Source organism: Narcine bancroftii, chromosome 10, assembly GCF_036971445.1.
Source record: "Narcine bancroftii isolate sNarBan1 chromosome 10, sNarBan1.hap1, whole genome shotgun sequence".
In the NCBI taxonomy this organism is placed as follows: Eukaryota; Metazoa; Chordata; class Chondrichthyes; order Torpediniformes; family Narcinidae; genus Narcine; species Narcine bancroftii.
The window spans coordinates 77,655,186-77,681,815 of NC_091478.1; the positions used below are offsets into that span (position 1 = coordinate 77,655,186).

General features: G+C 42.5%; 1 protein-coding gene across 2 annotated transcripts in view; it reads right to left on the bottom strand.

The window, feature by feature from the left end:
• The window catches only part of carmil2 (capping protein regulator and myosin 1 linker 2), a 140,475-nt gene that overhangs the window by 8,493 nt on the left and 105,352 nt on the right, over positions 1–26,630 (bottom strand). For both annotated transcript variants that reach the window (XM_069901500.1, XM_069901501.1), the window contains 5 exons: positions 22,727–22,980; positions 20,222–20,322; positions 10,607–10,982; positions 6,570–6,686; positions 3,690–3,726 (listed from right to left, as the gene is read on the bottom strand). In XM_069901500.1, the coding sequence (XP_069757601.1) occupies positions 3,690–3,726; positions 6,570–6,686; positions 10,607–10,982; positions 20,222–20,322; positions 22,727–22,980 (885 nt within the window). The remainder of the gene's footprint in view (positions 1–3,689; positions 3,727–6,569; positions 6,687–10,606; positions 10,983–20,221; positions 20,323–22,726; positions 22,981–26,630) is intronic.

A 26,630-nucleotide genomic window follows, 5' to 3' on the forward strand; every position in this document is an offset into this window, starting at 1 on the left:
CCTTCACTAGCCTCAAAGATTTGATACCAAATCTTTGCATTAGTGCAGATCTTATCTATCTTGATAAATTGTTCACCCTTAAAATGCTGACTGACCATTTCTACCCATGGATGCTGTCTGACCTGCTGAGTTCCTCCAGCAATTCTTTGCTAAAATTCCAGCATCTGTAGCTTTTGTTTCTTTTTTTCTGTCAGATGCTCATAAACTAAGACAAATTACCTTTTCTTTTTAAAAAAAAAAACACCGGAGTGGCAGGGAAATTTGATGATGTGTTTCTAGATATCAAGGATTGGATAAATCTGATGAATTTACAAAAGATAGAGACGATCTTAGTCATGTCACAGACACTGTGTGCACAGATCACATGGATCCAAGACTGATTGGAAGCACTGGTACAGAAAATAGAAGCAGTTTAAACCACAGAACAATGCAGTGCAGCAAACAGGCCCTTTAATCCTTCTAGTCTCTGCCAATATTATTCTGCCCCATCCCACTGATATGCACCCAGTCCATATCCTTTCATGTACCTGCCAAATTTGTCTTGCATGTTAACATTGAGCCTGTATTCACCACTTCAGCTAATAGCTCATTCCATACTACCACCACTCTTTGTGAAGAAGTTCCTCCTAATATTTCCTTTCACCCTTAATCCATGACCTGGTTTATATCTCACCTAACCTCAGTGGAAAAAACCTACTTCCAATTAATCTGTCTATACCCATCGTAATTTTCTATATCTCAAATCTTCCCTCATTCTTCTTATCTCCAGGGAATAAAGTCATAACCTGTTTAACCTTTTCCTGTAACTCTGTTCAAGTCCTGACAATATCTGAGTAAATCTCTGCACTCTTTCAATTTTATTAATATTTTATTAAAGCTGCATAAAATTTTCCAACTTTATAAACTCCCATCTCCTATACTCAATATTTTGATTTATGAAGGCAAATATGCCAAAAGCTATCCTTACAACCCTATCTACCTGTGATGCCACTTTCAGGGAATTATGATCCTGTATTCCCAAATCCTTCTGTCCTACCACACTCCTCAGTGACATACCACTTACTGTGTAATCCTACCTTGGTTTGTCCTTTCAAAATGTAACATCTAACACATATCTGCATTAATTACACTTGCTATTTTGCAGCCCATTTTTCCATTTGGTCCAGATAACTCTGTGCTATCCACAACACTTCTAATCTTAGTGTCATCTGCAAATTTGCAGATCTAATTTACCACATTATCATCTTCATTGTTGATATAGACAACAAACAACAATGGACCCAGCACTGATCTTTGAGACACACCACGATCCACAGGCCTCCAGTCAGAGAGGCAGTCATCCACTATCTCCTTGTTGCCTATATTTGCTTTGTACCTCTCCTCTTAACCAGATCCCCAAAATCCCTTGAAAATCAAGGTTCCTTTTGCCTGTTAACTTTGCCTTTAATCCTGACCAAAAAAAAAATACAAACTCTGTACTCTCAACATTTCACCTTTTGAAGGCCTTCCACTTACAGAGCACATCTTGCCAGAAAACAATTTAGCCCAATCTTCGCTTTCTAGATTCTTTTCTCATTTTCTCAGAATTAGCCTTATTCCAGTTTCGAATCTCAACCCAAGGACCAGACCATAATGATCTTGAAACTAAAGGCACATCCCTACACACATATCCACCACCTTCCCTGTCTCGTTCCCCAATAGGAGATCCAGTATTGCACGCTCTTTAGTTAGTACCTTAATATATTGATCGAGAAAACTTTCCTGAACACATTTTACAAACTCTAAGCCATCCAGCCCTTCTACGGTATGGGAAGATGTGGAAATATTAAAATCACTTACTATCACAACCTTATGTTTCCTGCAGCTGTCTTCTAGCTCCCTGCAGATTTGCTCTAATTCTCACTGACTATTGGATGATCTGTAATACAACTCCATTAATGTGCTTATGCCTTTCCTATTTTAAGTTCCACCCATATCGCCTCAGTAGGCGAGCTTTCCGTTCTGTCTGAGCACAATTGTGATATTTTCCTTGATGAGCAATGCCATTCCTCCCCCTTTCATCCCTCCTACTCGATTACCTCTGAAGCAACAGAACCATGGAATGTTGAGCTGTCAGTCTTTCCCCTTCTGCAACCATGTTTCACTAATGGCCACAACGTCACAATTCCACATATCAATCCATGCTCTAAGCTTGTCTGCCTTTCCTACAATACTCCTTGCATTGAAATGGATGCACCTGAGAATATTATTTTCACCATGTTCAACCCTTTAATTTCTGTCTCTCTCATCTTTTTCCTCCTCCCCCTCCACTATCTGTTCTGCCACTCAAGTTCCCGTCCCCCCTGCATATCTAGTTTAAACCATCCCTATATTCCAGGAATCAGACTTGAGCATCTTGTCTGAACGTTCTCTAATGCCAGCACAACCTTTTTTTAAATAAGGAGCCTAAAAATGTACCCTGTAATCCAAGTGAGGCTTCACCAGTGCCTTATAGAGCCTCAACATCAGGTCCTGGCTCTTGTATCCTATTCCTCTAGATATGAATGCCAACTTCTTCACCGCCGACTCAACCTGGAAGTTCACCTTTTGAATTTCCTGCATGAGGGCTCCCAAGTCCCTTTGCACCTCAGAATTTTGAAATGTCTCCCCATTCAAATGATAGTCTGCCCTTTAATTCCTTCTCCCAAATTGCATGACCAAACACTTTCCAGCAATGTATTTCATTTGGCATATCTTTCCCCATTCTCCTCATCTAAGTCTCTGTGTCCTCCTCACTACCTGCCCCTCCGTTCATCTTGAAATGAATTAAGGTCACTAAATCCCTTGTGCATCACCGTGCAATATCCCAGAAGGTTATGCAAATATAAGAGAGGAGATTTAATTGGCTTGTGCATCATTTTGCATTTTTGTTAGCCACAAAGAATGTACAAGAAAAATGGAGGATAGCTAATGTGGTTTTATTGCAGAGGGGCAGCAAGCCTTGCATCAGTAGTGGGAAAATTTATTTGCATTTGGAAAGGCAAAGACAGATTAGGGGGATAGTCAGCGTGGCCTCGCACATGGGAAACCACGTTACATGAACTTGAGAAATTTTTGGTGACCTAAAATGCTAGCAGTTTCTCTTTCCAAAGATTTTGCTTGACCTACAAAGTGTTTCCAATATTTTATTTACATTACCATACAAAAGTCTAAAGTTGATGAGCAGACAAATCACATTTAGTATTTCATTTTTCATGCATGTCAAAAAAAATGCCATTATTGAAATGAGGTAAAACTGAAGAAAGTTGATATTTTTCAAACAAATCTGGTTTTTAAAAGGACCATTGGCTAGCAGCAACAGTTAATGACAAATTTTTGCATTATTCCCCCAGTTCAACAGAACTCTGCTTAATGAATGTGAAAAGTAAAATACTTTTAGATCAATTTAACAATTTGAATATAATTTCCTGAAATAAAACACCAAAGTCCGCAGGACATCATCGATGAAGTAAAAACACAAACGCTGGAGAAATTCAGCAGGTCAAACAGTGTCCTTTATATAGCAAAGATAGATACAGAACCAATGTTTCGGGCTTGAGCCCTTCCTTCATTTCTTGTTGGCTTTTGTAAAAATGGTGTGTATTGAATTCCATCTCAAACAATATTTTCCATTGAAACCAATATTTAAATTAAAATATCCATCATCTTACCTTGACATGCTGTTACTTTCAACTCTGATTGCGTACTCTATGCACACAGGAAAAAGTGAAAAAATTAATTGCCATGGTATGCAAGGGTCCACTCCTCGTATGGAAATTATACTCCTGCAAATGCCCTGAAACTTTGCACAAGTTTCAAATGGACAACTTATTTTAATCTCTTCCTGAAGTCTCTTTTTAAAATTTCTTTATAGATTATTCTGGATCTTGGAACATCTATGTCCAAATTAATTTCTCTCTGGCCTGTTTATATAATTCTGAGACTAGAATTACATGCAAACCCCACATCAGTTCAAAATCTCAATTTTGTTCCCTATAGGTTTCAATTTTCCTTGTCTATATGGTGACCAAACATTGTCTGAACCAACCAACGACCCATATACATGAGCGGTAACATTTAAATGCCCTTAGCCTGGGATAATAGGACATACTTGCTCATTATAACCAGTGAATTATTGGGAAAAATTAATCAAAGACTAGAATGTACAAAATGGCAAGGGCTGGTAGTAAACCAGATAACTGAGACTGTACAAGAACAAGCAGCTAGAAAGTAAAAAGGAGGGAATACATTGGAAATTAATGTCAAAACAAATAGCAAGGGATTTTATGGATATGTGTCAGGAAGGGTGGAGCTAGGATAAGTAAGGGACCACTAGAGATCAACTGCGGAATTAATAGTAGAAATTGAGGGATAAAAACAGTTGACTTAAACTCAGAGAGCAAAGAAATAGGCCTCTGGCTTAAGTTATGCATCTTGGTCCCATTTCCCCACTTTTGGTCCATATCCCTTTGAACTTTTCTCATTCATGTACTTGGCTGTGTTTTTTTTTTAAATGTCACAATTGTATCTGCATTTTCCTCTGGCAGCTTGTTCCATTATATACCCACCACCTGTGTGAAAAAAGGGCCCTCAAATTCTTATTAAATCTTTCCCTTCTCCCTTCTTGATCTCTTAATCGATGCCCTCTAGTTTCCCATCACCCGAGAAAAGATAACTATTTACTTTTTGACCCCTCATGATTTTATAAACCTCTGAGATCACATTTCAGCTTCTTGTGATCCAGGAAGAATCATCTTGACCAATCTAACCTTCTCAAGGCCACCAGTCCCAATAATAATCTAATCTCAGTAATATTTTCAGTGAGCTATTTGTATTGGATTACACATTTCAAGTATTGTTGGAGCTCTAATGTTATTTGTTTGGTTCATCAACATTCACTAACTAAGGATCCTCCACTTCAACATGACATTATGGCTAATTTGCAGGTGAAGATTAGTGCTAAGTATATGAACTTTATGGCTGTACTCTATGTGCACAATTAACACAGTGACATAATTGATGCAGTTAAGCTGACTTTAGTTGCTAGTATCAAACAATGTTTTACTCCATTTGAAATGCCATGTTTTCTGTTAAATATGTTTTTTTCATGTTAACAAGCCCTACCTAGCCTGTGCCACTCAAATACACCCATCTTTGGAGCCGTGGGTGGAAAAGGGAGCACCCAAGAGGAAACCCATGCAGACACAGGGAGAACGTATCAACTCCTTACGGACAGTGTTGGTTTTTAACCTGGGTTTGTTGGCACTGTAAAAGCTTTGCGCTATCTGCGCGGTCCACATCGAACATTGTGATTTCGGTCCATAATTTACATTTGTAGATTTGACAACTTTTTGTTATGAGACCACTGTAGTGCAATGAAACAGTGAATTAAAAAAGAAAATTTGCCCAATAAATCTGATTTTGTTTTTTAGCATTTAGCAATGCACTCAACAAAAGGAAGAGAAACTTGTACTGACAAAGACCAATAGGTTGTAATTAAAATTATCTAATACACATGGATTATTAAGCATTAATGATAACATGATCTTATTGAGGGAGGGGTCATGACAGGACTGATGACCATATGTCCTTGTGTGGGAGGATCTTAGATGAAGCAACAAGAGAAGAGAAGGTGGTGATCATTTATAACTTGGGTCCACTGAGACCTTGCGAATCTCTGGTATTTTCTACCCTGAAGAGCTGAGAAAGCCATATCACTAAGGTTGTTTAAAGAAAGTTGATACATTTTGATGAATCAGGATTGAGGGCTGTAGGGAAATGGCACAGATGGGGAGATGTGGCCCGGGGAAGATCAAGCCTAGAGTGCTGAGTGCACCTCCTATATCTAAATAGGGGCACAGTCAAAGCTTGTATTGCTCAAATCAGTCTGATCACTTGAAAGGGTCTTTAAATGGGCATTGGCTTTTCATTTGCTAATGAAGAGATGAGCTAGTTGTTTATGGCAATGGCTCATATGGCATGGAGAAGTGCTATTCAGTAAGTGGGGGAATCGTTTTCTGATTAACTTGCTCATGGATATGAATCTGGAGTTCAGTGGGTGAGGTGAGGGAGGGGAGAAGTACATATGTACATCTCTAATAACTTTCCCAAAAAGTTTTAAGCTACTCTAATAACTCAAGTCCATCCAAACATGGGCCTTTAAAACTGAGAGGGATAAAAATGATTCCTCCTTGTGCTAATTTTACCCATGATATGCAACACCCAGGATCAATTTCAGGACCCAAATTCAAGTCCCCTGAAGATGTTAGATAATTATTTACATGCTTGGTTTAGGCCATTATTAGACAGCATTCCCCACAACAGCTTCTCAGTCCCTTAAATGGCCATCAACTTCACTTTAGAACCATGTAATGTACCCTTGGAAGTGAACGGGATAGTCTCAGCAAAGCAGGCCAGGATGTAAAAAAAAAATAATTAATGGATTTTAATGAGCCAAAGCTTCATCCTAGATTAAGAAGATTTTGGATGCCTGCCAGGTTTCACCAGGGTCAGACACTCTTATATGGTTTTCAAAAGCTGCTTTCTCTTACCGGACTCCTCGGAAGGTCAGACGGTATTATATTCAGACTCGGTTTGTCGAGTGCCCAGTTGATGTGTTCGTCCGATCTGAACAGTATTTTTCCTTCATACACCCCTGAATTAAGTTCCTGGGAGTTGACAGAAATGATAGAGGCTCAATGTAAATTTAAAAGGGTTTCATATACAATTGATAATGCATAATGTGTTTAAACATATTTCCGGCATTCATTCAAATCAAGTTTATTCTCATCTGATTGCACAAGTGCAAGAGCGTTTTCTGGTCCTCAGTGCAAAACAATTCATAACAAGTAAGCCCACAAAAATTAAATTAAAAATACATATTTGCTTAATTATGAACACTGAAGATGCAACCTCTTCTAACCTCCAAATGTTATTAACCTACTGGCTCTTATTGCCAACAACTGATCCAAATGTTAACCACAAATGGCATCACACTAGAGCCTGATCCCATCTCAAAACTCTTGCGCCAGGTTTCATTATGCCTCCACTGTAATTTCACCACACCCTAGCTAACATATTCCATATGATGCTTTATCTACCTACCTTTGTTACTTTCAGGGATCTACAACATAGACAATGTTCCTTTACCCTTCTTTCTGTTAACGTTTTCTCTCCTCATAACTACTTTGCAATGAGCCCAGTCTAATCTCCAGCTTCACTCTACTCTGAGCCCTTGCTCACTTACCGTTTGCAGTCATGTGCTCCCAATGTTTTGCCAGAGACGCCACTGTGGCCCTGCAAAGAGGAACTTGCCTTAATTGCCATGGAAACTAAGGCCCTGCCAATATACAGCTCAGATACCCTGAGACAACCTGTTCAAGCCTTTTCTACTATTTCTAAATAGTTCCAATAATCATATCTTCCCAGCCTTTTTATTTAGGCATCTGCCTGCTTTTTGCTCATACCTTGAAGGAGGACTCTTGACCGAAACGTTGGTTATATACATCCTATGGACGCTGCAAGATCCGTTGAGTTCCTGCAGCATTTTTTATGTTTTACTATATTAAATAATAAATTCAATTAAAAATATCTTAAATTGGATTTCTTTAATGAAAATATGTAACGAATGGGGTTGGGCTAAATGCATCTGCTGTGTCTGGTTGTGAAGTGTGTCTGGCCCCTTGGCTTGTTAGGGTGGAGCTAGGGGTTAAATACTTTCAGATTGTTATCTTTTTGCCCATATTATCAGACGTCTTCCTGAAATTTACAGCTATCCTCATTACCAGCCACAGAAAAATGTTTATGGTATATGCAGCTCAATTAATCCACATATTTGTCTGCATCTTTACCAGATACCATGAAGACTAAAGGATCTGACACTGGGCTCCACTGCAAACAACTTACTGTCATCAAAACCACTCTGATCATTATTCTTTATTTGAGATCCAACTTGCCACATTCCCATTTCCCCAAGGATGTTTCCAAGTAGGAAACTATCATCAGCTTTGCTATGAATCCAAGCAAACTACATCAAATGCACTCTTCGTCAATACTGTTTGTTTTGCCTCTGCAAAAACTCTCATCCTCAGCCAATACCATCTTCCATTAATAATGGAAGATGATCATTGCAAACCTTTCTGACTGATGATCAATACCTTCACACAAAATATTTATCAGAAATATTCTGACAGCAATAGGCCGATAATTGAGGCTGTCCCTTTCCTTTAAACAACACATTAGCCATCACTTAGTCATGCAGCACTAGTCGATAGATCTACTAGGGTAGATCTTCGCCAGCTTCTTTCAACAGCCAACATAAAACATTTTAACTATGTCTAGCAATTTCAAATACACTACTAAACCCTTTAATATTTTAATTCTGATATTGTTCTCCATGACTACAATGTTTTCGTTGTCCTCCTTCTTTGAGAGACCATATAAAAAGTATTCATTAAGAATTATGTTGTGTCTTCACAATTGGCTTCAAATTGACCCTATTTGTGTTATTTAGAAAACATATCTCTTTCCCAATTACCTTTTTGCTTTAATCTTTCACTTCTCAATTTACTCTTCCTACACCATAGCCACCAAACGCTTCCTTTTTTGTGCCTTTACCTTTCATAGGATTTTAAACATTCATGTTGATCAACAGTCAAAATTTTCTTGTTCCCTTTATTGTCAAGTTTATTGTTATCTGATTGTAGAGATACAACCCGACGAAACAGCGTTCTCTGGTCCTTGGTGCAAATCACGCAGATACACAACCAGACATAACACACATACAGACAAACAAAATACTTGTCTTGCATATGTATTGCATCTCTAAAAATAAATATTGTTTTGTACAATTGAGAGTTTTGGATGGTTAGTGTGAGCAGTTCCTTTGGTCATTCAGTATTCTCACTGCCTGTGGGAAGAAGCTGTTCCTCAGCCTGGTGGTGCTGGCTCTGATCCTCCTGTATCTCTTCCTTGATGGGAGCAGCTGAAAGATATTGCATGCAGGGTGGAAAGAGTCTTCACTGATCTTGCCCACCCTCTTCAGACAATCATCTGAGTAGATCACGCCAATGGGGGAGAGGGAGGTCCAATGAGGTCCTGTGGATTGACCTCCGATCCATTTCTTTGCAGCAACGGAACCACACTGTGATGCAGCCACCCAGGGCACTCTTGATAGATCTCCTATAGAAGGTTGACATATGGTGGTTGGAAAGCTTGCCCGCTTCAATCTTCTCAGGAAGTCCAGTCACTGTTGCTCCTTCCTGACAAGTGAGGAGATGTTGAGTGTCCATGATAGGCCATTAGTTAAGTGAACTCCAAGGAACTTGGTGTTCTCCACTCTCTCTACTACAAATTTGTTGATGTGTAGTGGAGGGTAGACATTCCTGGTCCTCCTGAAGTCCACGATCATCTCCTTCATCTTGTCCACATTGAGACTCAGGTTGTTATTCTCGCACCATTTCACGAGATTTTCCACCTCTTCTCTGTAGTGCGACTCATCGTTGTTGCTGATGAGGCCGACGACTGTCGTGTCATCTGCAAACGTGATGACACTGGAGCTGGATCTGGCGAAGCAGTTGTGGCCAGGAGTGGGAATGTGATTGATGCAAACCCCACTCCACTCTCTCCCTGAATGCCATCCTCTGAGCAGCTATTTCCAATCTGCTTTTGTACATCACATCTCAGCCTGGGGAAGCCAATCTTTCCCTATAAGAATTGTTGTTCTTTATTTAACCTACCCCTAATTATAATCATCATCCCCATTTGGAAAATTGCCAAGATGAACTTCCGAGTGACCCCCCTTCAAATCATCCCCTCTGGTCTTCAGACTAGTCTTCAGACTAGTTTCACATCACCTCCCGTAGGAAGGGGAAGATGATCTTTGGTGGTCTAACAACTCATGAAGCAGGTGCTCATGGTCCCTAGCAAAGGCCTACACTTACCCTGTTGGCAAGAGCAACTCATGTTCTGGAGCGGAGCAAATTGCCCTTGCCTGCCCAATACTGTGGTACCAAGCCGTTGCTTAATTTGGTCATGGTTCATGGCACAGCAGAGTTCAGCAAGAGGGAGGGCAGAGCCTCATGCACCTCAACGTATAACACTGTGTGTTGACCAAGACTTGCATAACTCTTTTCAGCACCTATTTCATGAAGGCTTGCATTCCCAGGTACACAGCCAGTAGAGTGCCAGTGTGTTTGTCCCAGTAACAATGCACACATGTGTGGCCTGTCCTGAAAAGCAGAGCAGGCTTGAAAGCTTGGTGCCTCGTTAAGCTGCACAGTTTTCATCAAGTAAACAACATCGGAGTATGGAGACTTTACGATCATCGATGAATATTCTTACATTCCTAAAACAAGGCCTTGCCCACACATCCCACCCACACACACACACACACCCACTCCACCCATCCCACACCGGTAAAGTGTCCGTTAGATTTTGACGAAGTCCAATTACTTTTTTTTAGATTTCATATACGCAGCACTTCGGGGGTTTTAAATGTGCTCTCATGCTTACTGTGTACATCTGTTTTCCAGTAAATGATGAATAATGTTGAATATTTTCACTGTTTTAAAAGCATCTTGCAACGTACCAAACCATGAACTGACAAATTACTGCCATCCTTGTACCCAGGCAACAGAATTAACGAGTTTGCCTTGACCCCTCGCGGTGATGGTTGTTGTCTGGAGACATTTTCTTGTTTGTCTGGTTCAGCATCGCCCTCCTGTGGTTTTTTTGCCTGATCCTGTGTCTCCTCCGATTTAGACTGCATTTTCCAGAAATCCAAAGATGAACCCTTCTTCCCTTTCTGTGAGGTTCCCTCTGGATCTTTCTCCTCCTTTTGCATTTTATTGATCTTTGCTTTCTTGAAGAGAAACAAGTCACTGAATTTGGGATATCTCTTTTTAGTTTTTGTAGGGATTGATGTTGAGATGTTTAGTTCTTCTTGCTTCACAGGCTGAGCTTTCCTGCACACAGTTCAACAAGAATAATCAGTCAGATCACAATTATACAAGCCCACGAGATACAAACACCTTCTCAAGGCTCAATGCTGAGGCTTTTTATACATTTTTTTGAAATTATAGTTAATAATATACTTTTTAACAGACATTGCTTCAGTTTCATATGGCACACCCAATTTTCTAACATAAATTGCACAATGTTCAGGAAAATCCAGTGTATTATGTGAAATTGCAGATTGCAAATATTCAAAGGTAACAAGTTGCAAACTTTAATATATTATTTATATGGGCTTTCTCACATCTGGTCACACTGCGCATCGACTTAGCACAGTAAAATACTTGAATGTTTAGTAGTTTTAGCTAAAATAGGGTAAATTGCAAAAGACACCTTCGTATAAATAGGATAACATGCTGTCAATTTGCTATGATTCATTATGGGGGGGGGAATGATTTGGGTGTCTGTCCTTTCTTGATAATTGACATGCATTTGAACAAATGCAAATTCTCTAAGGGCTGCAAGGACCATTAAACATGTGTGTAATTAGAAGAGTTATATGGAAATCAACAAATCTGCATTCTATGCAGAATCCACCACCGGGGGTCATTTTAAATGAACTCACCCTGGAATTAAAATGCCCTGCGTTTGGTGTCCATTCAAGTTAATGGCAAGTAAAATCAGATGGGGCATGAAAGGTATATGAGCTGTGCTACATCGAGCAGGGAAGAAGACCCTCTTAAAACACTAAATCAGTAGCTTCACAATGCAGAATCATTGTATTTTTATTTGCAGTACCCAATGCTGCATCCAATTCCATCATATTCTGGGTCGAATGAAATCATGCCAAGGATTTCATTTCCATGATTGATTTGTGCATCTATCAGGAAATTGGAAATTCAGGTACACTGGCAACCTACAATCTTGTGAAGCCTCCAAGCACATATTATCCATAAAGCTATCCACCAGTCCAGAGAACAAAGGCACAACATTACAAAGACACCCAACCTAATTGCATGAGATACGTGACTTGGGGATCTCTTAAGGTTATATACATCTGCGCTAAACAACAGCTAGTGACATATATAAACATACAAGATTGAAATGCACATTAATGAGATGACAATAAACAAGGAGGCAATTGCATCTAGTGACTCCCTCCTTTATGCTTTGCACAATTTCTAAAAGATACCTCACTTGTTCCTTAAATTCCTTATTACCTACAATTATTCCCTAATTAGTGAGAAAAATTATTTTTCCCTCTTTTAGATGAGAGGATTTCAGTTTTTTGAAAGGGATCGACCAGGGTCAACTGGTAGTGGAGGCTTCACCGGTTGGAAATGAAACCTTGGCAATTCCCAAAAGATTTGCCATTTCGAATGAAGAATGGAGCAGCTGAGCTTTATCTGCCAATGAAGTGACCTTATTCGAAGGTTACACTATAGTCTGACAAGACTGACCGAGTTGCTTGATGAAGTAACAGGACAAGAGAAGGTAGTGTCATTGATGTGCAAATGAATATGGGAATAGTGGTATATACTATAGTAGCATCATTGAAGCTTTGGGGATGTGAAAGAGCAGGGCGGAGCAACTGGTCTCAGGAGGGATCAAGGCTTTGTCATCAAGATATTTTCATGATGTTTCCAGTACCCTATATTTGGGGATACAGGGCACGATTTCAAAATATGCAGTTGAAGTAAAATAAGGTGTGGTCAACTTGGATAAGCATAATAATCAGATAAGAGGACAAAGACAGATTGACATGCCAGAAGACATGCAAAGCCTTGAAATGAGATTAGTTAATTAGACACTAACAGGTAATTTTAACATTTGAAATGGGGTGCAGAAATTAAAGAGGCTTGGGTATGTCTATTACAGTAAAGGCATAAATCACAGGAAGGAAGGAATCTATGTTAAATGAAAATAATTCTGGTGAGAGTAATTATTTTAGGTTGGTTTGTCCTTAACATACCTTATATGTACAACCTGAATCTTGTCAAAATAATGCAAGGTTCAGGGTTATACTTGAAGTGAAACACAAAAGTCTGCAGATGCTGTGATTGCAGCAAAAACACAGAAATTCTGGAGGAACTCAGCAGGTCTCGCAGCGCCCACAGGAAGTAAAGAGATATAACTGATGTTTTGGGCCTGAGCCCTTCCTCACAGTATGAGTAAAAAAATAGACAGGCACCTAAATAAAAGAAAAGGCTGGGGGAGGAGGACAGACCGCCAGATAAAAGGTGTTAATTGCATATGAAGAGAGGAGAGAGGAAAGGTGAGAATTGATTGGGTGAGGAGGGCTTGGCTCTGTGGATGCAGAGCTAGAGTAGGGGAGTCAGAGGGAAATAGAAAAGAGAGAAAGAGAGTGAAAAATTAAGAGAGAAAGAAAAAAGAGACAAAGAAATACAGGAATTGAGGAGGCTAATGGAAACCAGAGAAGTTGATGTTAATGCCAATCAGTTCAAAGGTGCCCAGATGGAATATGAGGTGTTGTACCTCCAATTTGCGGGTGGTCTCAGTCGAGAGACCATAGACTTTCACGTCAGTTATATATTGCCCATTGCTTGACAAAACGATAATCCAAACTCTATTTTTAAATGGAAAAAAACATGCTGATGGCTTTAATGAACTATGGTGAGGAGAATATGGTTGGCAAAAGAAGAAGATGTGTCAAAGGCAATGTTCTGAAGTGATGGTGACAGAACAGACACATAGAAACACTGCAAGGACAGAATAAGATCCTAATAAGAAGTGAGATGGGAGAAAATATCCTCAAGGTAGCAGTGCGAGCCCAAAGAAATTTTATCAATTATATATATAGCACTAGAATTCAGTTCAATCTCATAGGTATTAGATTTCCTTTCATGGTTTAAGGAAAGAGATAATGTAACTCATTTCCAAAATCATTTTGCATTTGATTTAAATTTTTAATTTAAGCACACAGCACAGTAACCGGCCATTTCACAATCCCATGCTGCTCAATTACACCCAATTAACCTACACCCTCCCCCCACCCCGTCCATTTTGAATGGTGGGAGGAAACTGGAGTCCCCAAGGAAAACCCACGCAGACACAGGGAGAATGTACCAACTCCTTACAGATAGCACGATTTGAACGCTGGACCCGATTGTAATGATAGAGTGCAAGTGTTCCTCCTGACCATTGGAGCGAGTCAAAGCCTAGTTTGTTGCAGCTTTGGTTGAATTCAAGATGGATCCTTTCCACGGTCTTGTGTGTACTTTAGCTAATAGAGTATAGTTGATTTCAAAGAACTCAAGTTTTTTTATTACAAGAAGCATCACATTGATCATTGGTTGCACTAACTGTTAATGCGAACCATTTGTCAGGGAACAATTTATTTGTTTCCCAAAAATAGGATGTATCAGATTGATCTTTTTTGCTTGAAGTCTGAGAAATTGTTAGCAGCCAAGTTTTGAGACGAGTCAAAGAACAAAAGGGTCAGCAAAGAATGAAACAGTTGGCATCTGTTTGAAGGGAATTGTTGCTTTGTTGTGTTTTGTTCAAAACAACTAGTGCCATTTTTTTAATATTTATGATTTTCCAAACAAACTCAGTTATCAACATTATCAATGTCAATGCTAATAGTATCAGATGTGACTACAACAGATCTACTCAAAGTTTTCTGCAGAGTTCACGCTCTTTCCGTCCCCCTCCCTCCACCCCCTACCACACCCTCAACATTTAACACTTAACTAACCACAGTTACACACGACATTGAAGACACTCACAACAAAGATGTGAAATATATATCAGGGTTTCATGGGTTTGACACGACACTGCGGCCAGAGCTCAGGCTGCTTTCTTTTCTTGACTTCACCTACTTGGGATGGGATGGACCCTACCAACCCCCCTCTCCCAACACTGATTAGGGAATAGACAGGGAAGGTAGGGCAGCGGGGCATGAAGGTCCACACTATAGTCGTGCTCTTCTGGAATCTAAGTATGGTTGCCAAATTTTTCTTAAGTTGTAAGTAAATTTCTCCGGGAACACAACTTTGCATTTCTGTGTTCCAGCACATGATGCTCAGGCAGGAGTCGGATTTCCAGGTAACCACTATGCACTTCCTGGCCACTGCCAATGCGATCAGATTTGGAAAGGTTCATTGCAAGTCTTATGTCCATGATGTTTCCCAACAGGGACAACGCTAGATCCTGCGGGAATTCTCTGCCGATAATCTTTCCTAGGACTTGACCTAGTTCCAACCAAAAGGCCCTCACCTTGGTACATGTCCAGGTTGCGTGCACAAAGTTTCCTGTCTCATTGCTCCATCTGAAGCATTGGTCTGATAATTCTGGTTTAGACCTGTTCAGTTTTTGCAGCATCAGGTACAGCTGGTGCAGAAACTTGTATTGTTCCAGCCTGTACTGCACATTAATGATTGCAGTCATGCTGGTCCAACACTGCTCATCAATCATTATTCCTTAGTCTGACTCCCACCTCTGCCTTGATTTGTGAAGACCTGGATTGGGTCTTTCCATTTGGAAAATTGCCAAGATGAACTTCCGAGTGACCCCCCTTCAAATCATGACCTCTATATCACTGTACTCTAGTAGGGCCAAAGTTAGATCTAATTTGTCCTGCAGTAAAGATCTAATCTGAAGGTAGCACAATCCATGTCTTGTCATAATAATGTGTCAGTCACAGAAGTCTGTATGAATGGGAAAAGATATTTTAGAATGGAGTAAGATCAAGATTGGACAGAAACTGCAAAATCTGGACTCTACTCAGAAAAAAAAACATGATCAGATTGTTTTTTTTTTCATTATTTGATTACTGGTGAAAGCAAGTGTGTGGCTATGCACTTGGTCTCTGACTAATAAACAGACAGTTGAGGTTCACACCCTTTGGCAGAGTCTGTGTTAAGGTGTGTATAGTGTAACTCAATGCCTCTGTCCAATCGAAAACTCCTCTCGCGAGCTATCCTAAATCCTTTAGCATCCTGCCATGCAAGTGCCAGAGATTGCAATGTTCATTTTAACAATCTCTTCTTTTTGCTCCATGGAGACCCTGAACATCAATTGGAAGACTGCTGGGTTGAACATCCCTGTTGAGTAGCCATCCCTGCTCACATTACCACTGGGCTCTAGTTCTGCTCCACGCTTCCTGTATCCTTCCAGTGAAACTCCTTGCAAAGTACACATCTCATCTTCCAATGAGGAACAGTACTCCAAACTCAACATAGAGTTCAATAATTTAAGATCACAACCATCACACTTTAAAAAACAAATTAGAAGGTAACTAATGATTCTACTTGCATTTGCTTCCTTTTCTAGGCCCATCTTTGGTTTACTTGCACTTCTACTCCCTACATTTGCTTTGTGTTATCTTCTCTTTCCTCCTGCCTTCTGATGATCTCCTGCAACTTCCTTATCTTTACTTGTCAGTTATCTTGTACGTCAGACCAACGACCTGAAACGTTAATTGTTTCCAAAGATGCTGGCTAACCATCTGAATATGACACCATTTTTAAAAAAAAATTATTTCAGATTCCTGTCATTTTGTTTCAAAAAAATTAAGCGGACTTATAAATCCCTTGTCAGGCCTCGGATCGCACCTGAAGAGATTTACTTTATGAAAAAAAGGAACCAGAAGTGATTGACTCCATTTTGCAGGAGGATATCTTCAGAGTAGAGAAAATGAGGCAAATATTGAGTAGGTGTTCAAAGTTCTCAAAGGTGTTTTAACAGGAAGAAACTGCATCAGCAGATGAAGAGCAGATGCGTTGAAAAAAATTAGCAACAAAATCGCGAGGTGGAGAGAATTATTTTTAATGAAACAGATTGTGACGATCTGGTATGTGGAATGTGAAAGTGTGGTTTACTAATAACTAAAATTAAACTGAATTAATACTTGAAAATAAAACATTTTAGAGCCATAGAGAGAGCAAACTCTTTCTATAAAGACAGCATTGGCACAGTGGATTACGTTTCTGCTTGCTGAAGATTACGAGCTAGGTCATGGAGCATTTCGGAGCTTTCTCGCAAAATCAGTCGGAAGCTTGCAGAGGTAGATGAAGTGAAGCATATACGTTGGGCATCATCTCTTGTCTGACTATACATTAAAATCAAATATCTTCAAAGGGAAAGAAGAGAACTCTTCTGGTAGCAGTCAGTCTTATAATCTCACACATGCAATGAGAATATTTCCTCACTTGGTGCCAGCTCTCCTTTAATCTTTGCAGTTACCAAAAGAAGTAAAACGCGAAAGTCTGCAGACACCGGGATTGAAGTAGAAACATGATGCTGGTGAAATTCAGCAGGTCAAACCATGCACCTTGTATAAAGATGCATGACCGACGTTTTGGGCTTGAGCCCTTCATCAAGGTATGAGCAAAATGTAGGCAGGTGCCCGAGCAAAAGAGTGGGAGGGGGTCAGGACAGGGGGAGGAGCACAGGCCCACAGGCAGGAGGTAATGGGTGGACAAGGGAGGGAGGGCACACCAGCAAGCAGGGGGTGGAAAGTTACATGGAAGGGGTGGGGTAGATAAAGGAGGGATGGTGCACTCCCCCTTCCCTCTCTATTAACAGAGACACCCCTCTCCTCCCTCTACTTGCTGCCGTGCCCTCCCTCTCTTAACCACCCTCATGCACTATCCCACCAAGACTTCCTGTTAATTGAAGGAACAACACTTGAATTTCCATCTGGCCATTCTCCAAGAAGTCGGCATTAACATCAACTTCTCCAGTTTCTGCTAATCTACTCTCCATTCTCCCTCCTTTCCCATCGACTTCTTTCCTTCAGCTCTCCACCCCCTTCCCTCTCCATTCACAGAGCCATCTCCCCTCCCCCTGCTTGCTGCTGTGCCCTCCCTCTCTCCCCCACCTATTATCTTCTGCCTTTGGGACCGTACCGTTCTCCTCCTGCAACCCCTCCTGCCCTACCATTTTGGTTGGGCACCTGCTGACATTTTGCTCATACCTTGATGAAGGGCTCATGCCTGAAACATTGGTTATGTATCTTAATCTTTGCTATAAAAAAAAGTACACTGTTTGACCTGCTTAGTTTCTCCTGCGTTGTGTTTTAACAGTGACCAAAAGATGTCTGCCATTCTTCAACTGTCCACCAGGAGGCATACAGGGGCAATGAATCAGGTCACAGCCTGAGATCCTGAACGCTGGCTTAGTTGTTCAAAACTGTACTAATATATACTATACTGTACCCTAATCATACATTTATTGGGGAAAAAAATCATGATTAATTTTCATATGTAGAAAGCTTCTGGGAGGCATGTACAGTGAAATGGGTGGTCCACGCTTACATTCACAGTCAGACTTTTTTTTTAAACAGACCGAAACTTGAGGTCCCACTGGATGTTCAGATTAATTCATTGTCCTATGCACGCCAGTTGTTCCTGCAGACAGGGACCAGAAACTATTTCTCTACATATTCAGCATGAAACTGTTGCATTTCACTGGGGATTCCGATCCCCCAAACTTGCCTTTGGACCAGCAGTGGAAACTGCAGGAATGAACAGAGCCCACTTTCAGCCAAGCCAGCAGGCAAAAGGACGGAACTCTGAAACACCACCTGTCAGCGTAAATCACATCCCGGTCCTCAGAAACAACCTCGCCCTCACCCCTGCCTGGTCTTCACCATCCCCTCTCAGAAACTGAACACTCTGTCCTCAGTAGAGGCCTCACCTTTGACCCCCCCTTCGCCCACTCCTCAATGAGTTCCGCACGCCATGGTGCGGAACTTTCCCCCCAGATCTGTCTCTCCCTCCCCTGTCTCCTTTCACACGGACATGATCAATTCTCACCTCTCCCCTTATTATATCCAATTAGCACCTTTTATTGCTGTGGATTCCAGCCAGCATTGTCTGAATTCTGAGATTTCCTGCTTCTGCCTCATTCTGCTTATTCCTTGACGAAGGGCTCAGGCCTGAAACGTCAGGAAAATACCTTTGTCTCCTATGGACGCTGAAAGATTGGCTGGTGAGTTCCTCCAGCAATTCTGTGTATATCTGCCTCAAACACTGCCTCTGGCAGCTCATCCCACATACGCACCACCATTGTCTCCTTGAAATCTTTTCAGTTGCGCCCTCTAGTTTTATAATTCCCTACCCTGGGAAAAAGACCAAGAGGAGTCACCTTATCGATGGCCCACATGATTTTATAAACCTCTGCAAGGTCTCGCCTCATCCCACACTCCAGGGATTAAAAAGTCCCAGCCAATCTCTTCTCTCAAGCTTTCCTGTCTCTGAAATTTCACCAATTAGTTAATAAGTAGAGAATTAATGCTTTCAATGAAACCTCAAGTTCAAATTCTGCCGTGAAAATTTAAGACTTGGTCCAGAATTTAAGTCGGAAAAGCATTCTCCAAATGATGATATGCCTCATTAAAAAACGAAGTTGTATTGTGTTAAGTATTTTGCATTACATTTCCTGTGGTCTTGCAACCTTCAGCAGCATTGGAGACAACATAAAAAGAAACATAATATTCCAATTCAGCCACTGTGGTTATTTGTGTCCAAATAGACCATATTTTGAGGAGCCATCCGAACCATTAGTTAGTCGAAGACACCTGGTACGGGTCCACAAGAGGACCTGGGATCACATCCAGACTTTGGTAGATATGGAGCAAGAATTATTTGCAGCCAGTCAATTATCAACTTGAATAATGAGACCAGCTGCAAATTGGAGGAACAACGCCTCATCTTCTGACTGGGCACCTCCAACCGGATGGCATTAACATTGACAATTCCGGTTTCGTCCTTCTTTCCCCATCTCTTTCCCTCTAGTTCCATCTGTTTGTCTCTCTCTCTCTTCCCTTTTCCCTCTGTCTCCTTTCACAGAGCCAAAATCAAATCTTGCCTTTCCTCTTATCCAAGTTACACCTTTTGCCTGTTGGGTCTGGATACCTGCCCCTTCCACTCTTCCCTCTTAATCTCTAGTCTTTAATTAAAATGCTTGCGTGTCTTCTGTTTATACCTTGAAGAAGGCCTCAGGTCCAAAATGTCAGTAATATATCTTTGCCACCTGTGGACACTGCAAGTCTGGCTGAGTTCTTCCAGCAAATGTGTTTTTAAGAAGGAGCCCCATGATGTCCCCAAGCCTGCTGTTCACTGGGACGTCATCAATGAACAGAAGATGATCTGCTGCATCAACACAAGCATACAACAGAGATTGGACATTGCGCCCTGCATTATTCACAAACTTTGAGCCGGAACGATGATGAAAACTTTGTCACTCGTTGAGGTAATGAATGGCCCCAAGTGCCAGCACATACCTGGTTTCCTTGCATTCTGTCTTCTTAAAGAATACTTCAAGTCCATCATCGAGTTTCCCATTGGTTGTATTCTCTCTATTGTCCTGGTCTGCAGATTTTACCTTTGCGAGGAACAAATAGGGCATTTTGAGCATCCAAGTAAATATGGTTTCCCAGCAGGCTTTTAAAAGCCCCTACTTAGAAACAGCCAATTGTAATTTAAATTCTGACTAATAAACTCTTACCAAGTCACAAATGATTCAGGTACTGTAAAACAAGTTTTCACTGCAGTTAATATAATATGTGATTATATTACTTATTGATAAACTCATCAGTTTCAGGGCCTATGCTCTGCAGTTCAAAATGAAGGCCTTATCTAAAATAATAGTATTGAAGGAGAATGGAAACAAGTGAGGTTCACGAAGAGGCCATGGATGTAGATAGTGTTAGCTTTCGAGTTGCCAATACCCTCACTCTTTAACAGTATGGTGCAGTTAGTGAGCTAAAATTGTTAGTTTTCTTCTTTTAATTATTGTGCACTGCACTTATGATATTTTATAAAACTATAAATTTAGTCCTGTCAGAAATTCTGCAGGTGTTTCTTAATGTGTCTGGCTGTGACCAAAATATATCAGATGAACATGTCAACTTGCCATTTCCTCCCATTTTATTGGCGCTGTGCTGATTTTGCACTGATATTCCAAAGCATGCTATTCACCACGGGGTGGGGGCGGTGGGGGGGGGGGGGTGTGCAGGGGAGGAGACAGTGAGCACCACACATGCACCAAAAGAATTTAGTATTTTCTGTCAGTGAATGGCAAATACTAAAATAAAAACACAATGCTGGAGAAACTCAGCAGGTCAAACAGTGTAGCAAAGATAAAGATACATAACCAATGTTTTGGGCTTGAGCCCTTCATCCCACACGTTGATGAAGGGCTCAAGCCCGAAACGCTGATTTTTTACCTTTATCTTTGCTACACTGTTTGACCTGCTGAGTTTCTCCAGCATCGTGTTTTTACTTCAACCACAGTGTCTGCGGACTTTCGTGGTATACCTCAGTAAATATTACAAGGTTACCTCAGAATTATTCAGAAAATTCACAAAAATTCTGGCGAAAGGAAGGTTGTGTTTGAGCTGGAAAAAGTGCAAAGATTCCCAAGGATGTGGCTGCAGCTGGAGGACTTGCATTCAGGTGGGATGGGCTGGGGCATTTACCCCTGGAGTAGGAAGCTGAGAGGGAGACCGCATCAAGGTTTATAAACTCATGAGGGGCATCGATGTGGTACTGGTCACCGTCTTTTTCCCAGGGTCAGGGAGTCTAAAGCAAGAGGGTATAGATTTAAGGTGAGAGGGATAAGATTTAATAAGGACTTCAGGAGTAAAGTTTCCACAAGTACAGGTACACGGATAGAAAGGTTTGGAGGGATATGGGCCAAACAGTTGGGAGTAGAGTGGTCCACATAAATGAGTTGTTTTCGTGCTATATATAACTTTAAACTCTAATCTGACTCAGTAAACCAAGAGTCAAAGTTATAAAGGATGAGATTCCAGGTCACATTATGTTTCAGGACTTGGAATCTCATCCTTCATCGTCACAAGATCTGACTGCACAACCTTTCTTTCAGCAGGAAAAAGGCAAGAGGAAGAACACCGAACACTACAGGCCCTTCAGCCCATGATGTTGTGCCGACTTACCTATTCCTAACAAAACTTTAAAAGTATTAAACCCTCGACTTTTCTTCCATCCATGTGCCTGTCCAGGAGTCTCTTAAATGCCCCTAATGTTTCAGCCTCCACCACCATCCCTGGGAAGGCATTCCAGGCCCCCACAACTCTCTATATAAAAAAACTTACCCCTGATGTCTCTCCTAAACTTCCCTCCCTTCACTTTGTACTCATGTCCTCTGGTGTTTGCGATTCCTGCCCTGGGAAACAGATGCTGGCTGTCCATCCTATCCATGCCTCTCAGAATCTTGTCAACCTCTATTAAGTCTCCTCTCATCACTCTACGCTCCAAAGAGAAAAGTCCGAGCTCAGTTAGCCTTGCCTCATAAGACTTGTTTTCCAACATGCTGATAAATCTTCTCTGCATCCTCTCCATAGCTTCCACATCCTTCCTGTAATGAGGTGTCCAGAACTGAACAGAATATTTCAAGTGTGGTCTCACTAGAGATTTGTCGATTTGCCACATAACCTCTTGACTCTTGAACTCAATCCCCTGACTAATGGTAAATCTCCTCGGACCCTGAGGAAGAGGCAGTACTTCACTGGTAGCTATCGAATTCTCCCTAATCTCTTAGCAAAAGGATGAGTGGATTGTTCAACGCAGATACTTTGGTGAAGGGCTCAAGCCCAAAATGTTGGTTATGTATCTATCTTTGCTCTATAAAGTGCACTGTTGGACCTGCTGAGTTTCCACAGCTTCGTGGTTTTACTTCAACTACGGTGTCTGCGGGCTTTCGTGTTTTACTCTTGTTCAACACTTTGCCAGTTTGTTTCTGGATAAAGAGCCCTCAGACTTACTGAAGGTTTTGAAGGAGGCTGTTTCCTGGTCCGATTTGGTCTTGGCCTTCCCCGGGTGTGATGCTGCAGTTTCATCCCTTCCGTGGGCAGATTAATGAGACAGTCCATGGAAACACTCTCAGCGTTGGTGCTATTTATACCACACACTTCCGTGGAGGAGGGACATGGCTTAATAGACTGAGGGGAAACTGTCAGCTGCTCAGTGGTGTCTGCTTGTTCCTCGACTTGTCTTTCCAGATCCTCATCCATGTTGCCTGTGGAAAAGAAAACACTTATTTCAGCAAACTCTCAACTTGTAGCTTGTACTTCATTTTGTATTTAATTCTCTCCCCACATTCAGCTGTTCAACATCTTCAGGCCAGGGCTCCATTGACAACATTCATAATCTTGCGTTTCATCCAACAACCTTGATACTAAGTTCAAGTTCATTATTATCATCTGATTATGAGGGGCAACTGAACGAAACTGCGTTCTGTGGTCCTGTGGTGTAAAAACATGGAAACACATAGAGACAAAGCACACATATTTACAAGCTGTTTACATGCAGTACATTTATAAAAACAAACATTGTTAAATATATCCTTTCCGAGTGATTGTATGAGCAGTTCATTCAGTTGTTCAGCATTCTCACTGCCTGTGGGAAGAAACTGTTCCTCAGCCTGGTGGTGCTGGCTCTGATACTCCTGTATCTCTTTCCCGTTGGAAGATACTGTGTGTGGGGTGGAAGGGATCCTCAATGATTTTGCGTGCCTGGTAGATCACGTTGACGTGGGGGATGGAGACTCTAGTGATCCTCTATGCTACCCTTATGGTTCTGTGGATTGACCTCCAATCCGTTTCTCTGCAGTAACCATACCCCACTACGATGCAGCCGGCCAGGATTCTCTCGATAGAGCTCCTAGAGAAGGTTGACATAATGGCGGCCAGTAGCCTTGCCCACTTCAGTCTTGTCAGGAAGTCCAGTCACTGTTGTGCCCTTCCTTACAAGTGAGGAGATGTTGTGTGTCGACAATGGATTACTAGTTAAGTGAACTCCAAGGAACTTGGTGCTCTCCACTACAGATGTGTAGTTGGGGGTGGTCATCCCTGTTCCACCCAAGTCCACGATAATGTTCTTCATCTTGTCCATGTTGAGACTCAGGTTGTTACTCTGGCACCATTTCACAAGATTTTCTATCGACCTCTTCTCTGTAGTGCGACTCGTCCTTGTTGCTGATGAGGCCAACTACTGTTGTATTATCTGCAAACGTGATGATTCTGACGGAGCTGGATCTGGTGATGCAGTCGTGGGTCAGGAGTGGGCTGAGCACACAGTCCTGAGGTACCTCTGATGGTGCTCAACATTCTGCTGCCAACTGGCCAGACTGTGGTCTTTCCGTTAGGCAGTCCAGGATTCAACTACAGAGAGGGATATTGAGCCCTAGAAAGGACAGCTTCTCCACCAGCCTCTGGGAAATGATCGCATTAAACGCCGAGCTGAAGTTGATGAACAACAGCCTTTTGTATGAGTGTAGAGCTCGTCGAAAGAACCAAAGACTTGTTGATCCAAACCAAGGCTTTTATTAGCAAAAGACCGGAGCTCTTCACAGGTGGCCGACCAGTCCGGAATGATCCGACCTGGCTAGGGACACAACCCTTTAAGGCCCAAACAATAGGTGTGGCTTAGCTCTCAGCCAATCGCTGTAAGCACAGTCTAGATACAGTAACTATATACACTATGTACATTGGTGATAGATCTGTACTATCACATTCACCCCTTCTTGGAGAATTGACCCTGGAAAAAAAAACAAAAACGAGGGAGAGAATGAAAAGGAAGGGGTAGGTCAAGTACTGTAGCGGTCAGGGGGTCTGACCATCCGGCGTGACCGCCGTGGTGCCGGGATTGGGGTCGCTGGAGTGGTGTCGCCAGCGGGCTCATCGGGTGCGACTGCTCCGTCGCTCAATTCCCCAGTCGTTTTGTCGGCAGGGTGGCCCGAGTCATTGGGGTGCTGTTGGTCCTTCTGTTGCGGCACGGGGCCTGGAGCATAAGGAGTTGGGGGGTTTGCTGGGTCTACCGCGTCCTGAGCTAGGTCCCGCACCGAAACAGTGTCCTCCCGCCCGTCTGGGAACTCCACGTATGCGTAATGTGGGTTCGCGTGGAGTAGAGTCACTCGGTCGACCAAGGGGTCGTTCTTTGAGTGCCGGACGTGGCGTCGCAAAAGGACAGGGCCAGGGACGGTGAGCCATGCTGGTACAGTGGTTCCCGATTCGGATTTCCTCGGGAAAAGGAACATCCTTTCATGGGGGGTGGCATTTGTTGCAGTACATAGGAGGGAGCGGATGGAGTGTAAGGCACTAGTGAGAACCTCCTGCCAGTGAGAGGTGGGGAGACCTTTAGACCGGAGAGCCAGTGTAACCGCTCTCCATATGGTGGCATTCTCCCTCTCGACCTGGCCATTACCGCGTGGGTTATAGCTCGTGGTCCTGCTTGAAGCAATACCACACTCCAGAAGGTACTGTTGCAGCTCTGCACTCATGAATGAGGACCCCCTATCACTGTGGATGGAATTGGGGTACCCGAAGATGGTGAAAATACTGTGAAGGGCCTGTATCACTGAGGTGGCAGTGGTGTCTGGGCAGGCCACAGTGAATGGGAAGCGGGTGTATTCGTCGATGGCCGTAAGGATGTAGGTATTACGGTTGGTCGACGGTAGGGGTCCCTTAAAGTCTACGCTAAGACGCTCGAAGGGGCGGGTGGCTTTGATGACGTGGGAGTTATCCGGACGGAAGAAGTGGGGCTTGCATTCGGCGCACACCGAACAGGCTCGGGTCATGGAGCGGATCTCCTCAACTGTGTAGGGTAAGTTGCGCGCCTTGACAAAGTGAGCAAACCTAGTGACCCCTGGATGACAGAGCGCCTCATTGAGTTTCCGTAGTCTGTCCATCTGTATGCTGGCGCACGTCCCCCTGGAGAGCGCGTCAGGCGGGTCGTTGAGCTTACCAGGCCGGTACAGGATGTCATAGTTAAAGGTGGAGAGTTCGATTCTCCATCTGGCGATTTTGTCGTTTTTTATCTTACCACGCTGGGTGTTGCTGAACATGAAGGAGACCGCGCGTTGATCAGTCAACAGTGTAAAGCGCCTCCCAGCGAGGTAATGTCTCCAACGACGTACCGCTTCAACTATGGCCTGGGCCTCCTTCTTGATCGAGGAGTGTCTACTCTCCGGACCCTGGAGGGTTCTGGAGAAGAAGGCTACAGGCCGACCGGCCTGGTTCAAGGTGGCTGCCAGGGCGAAGTCGGATGCATCGCTCTCGACTTGAAACGGGACAGACTCATCGATCGCGTGCAGCGTCGCAGCAGCGATGTCAGATTTGATTCGATCGAAAGCCGCTGTGGCTTCGGTCGAGAGGGGAAAAGAGGTGGTTTTGATAAGAGGACGTGCCTTGTCGGCGTAGTTTGGAACCCATTGGGCATAATACGAGAAAAGGCCCAGGCAGCGTTTGAGAGCTTTCTGGGTATGTGGGGGGGGTAAGTCCATTAAGGGACGCATGCGGTCAGGATCTGGCATGACTATCCCGTTTTCCACCACACAACCTAGAATAGCGAGTCGTGTGGTCCGGAAAACACACTTGTCCAAATTGTAAGTCAGGTTTAGCTGACGGGCAGTTTGAAGAAATTTGTCTAGGTTGGCGTCATGGTCCTGCATGTCGTGGCCGCAGATGGTGATATTGTCCAGATACGGGAAGGTCGCGGTTAGCCCGTTCTGGTCCACCATCCTGTCCATTTCCCGCTGGAAGACCGCGACACCATTTGTGACCCCGAATGGTACCCTGAGAAATTGATATAGCCGCCCATTCGCTTCAAAGGCCGTGAATGGTCGGTCCTCGCAGCGGATCGGGAGCTGGTGGTAGGCCGAACGTAGGT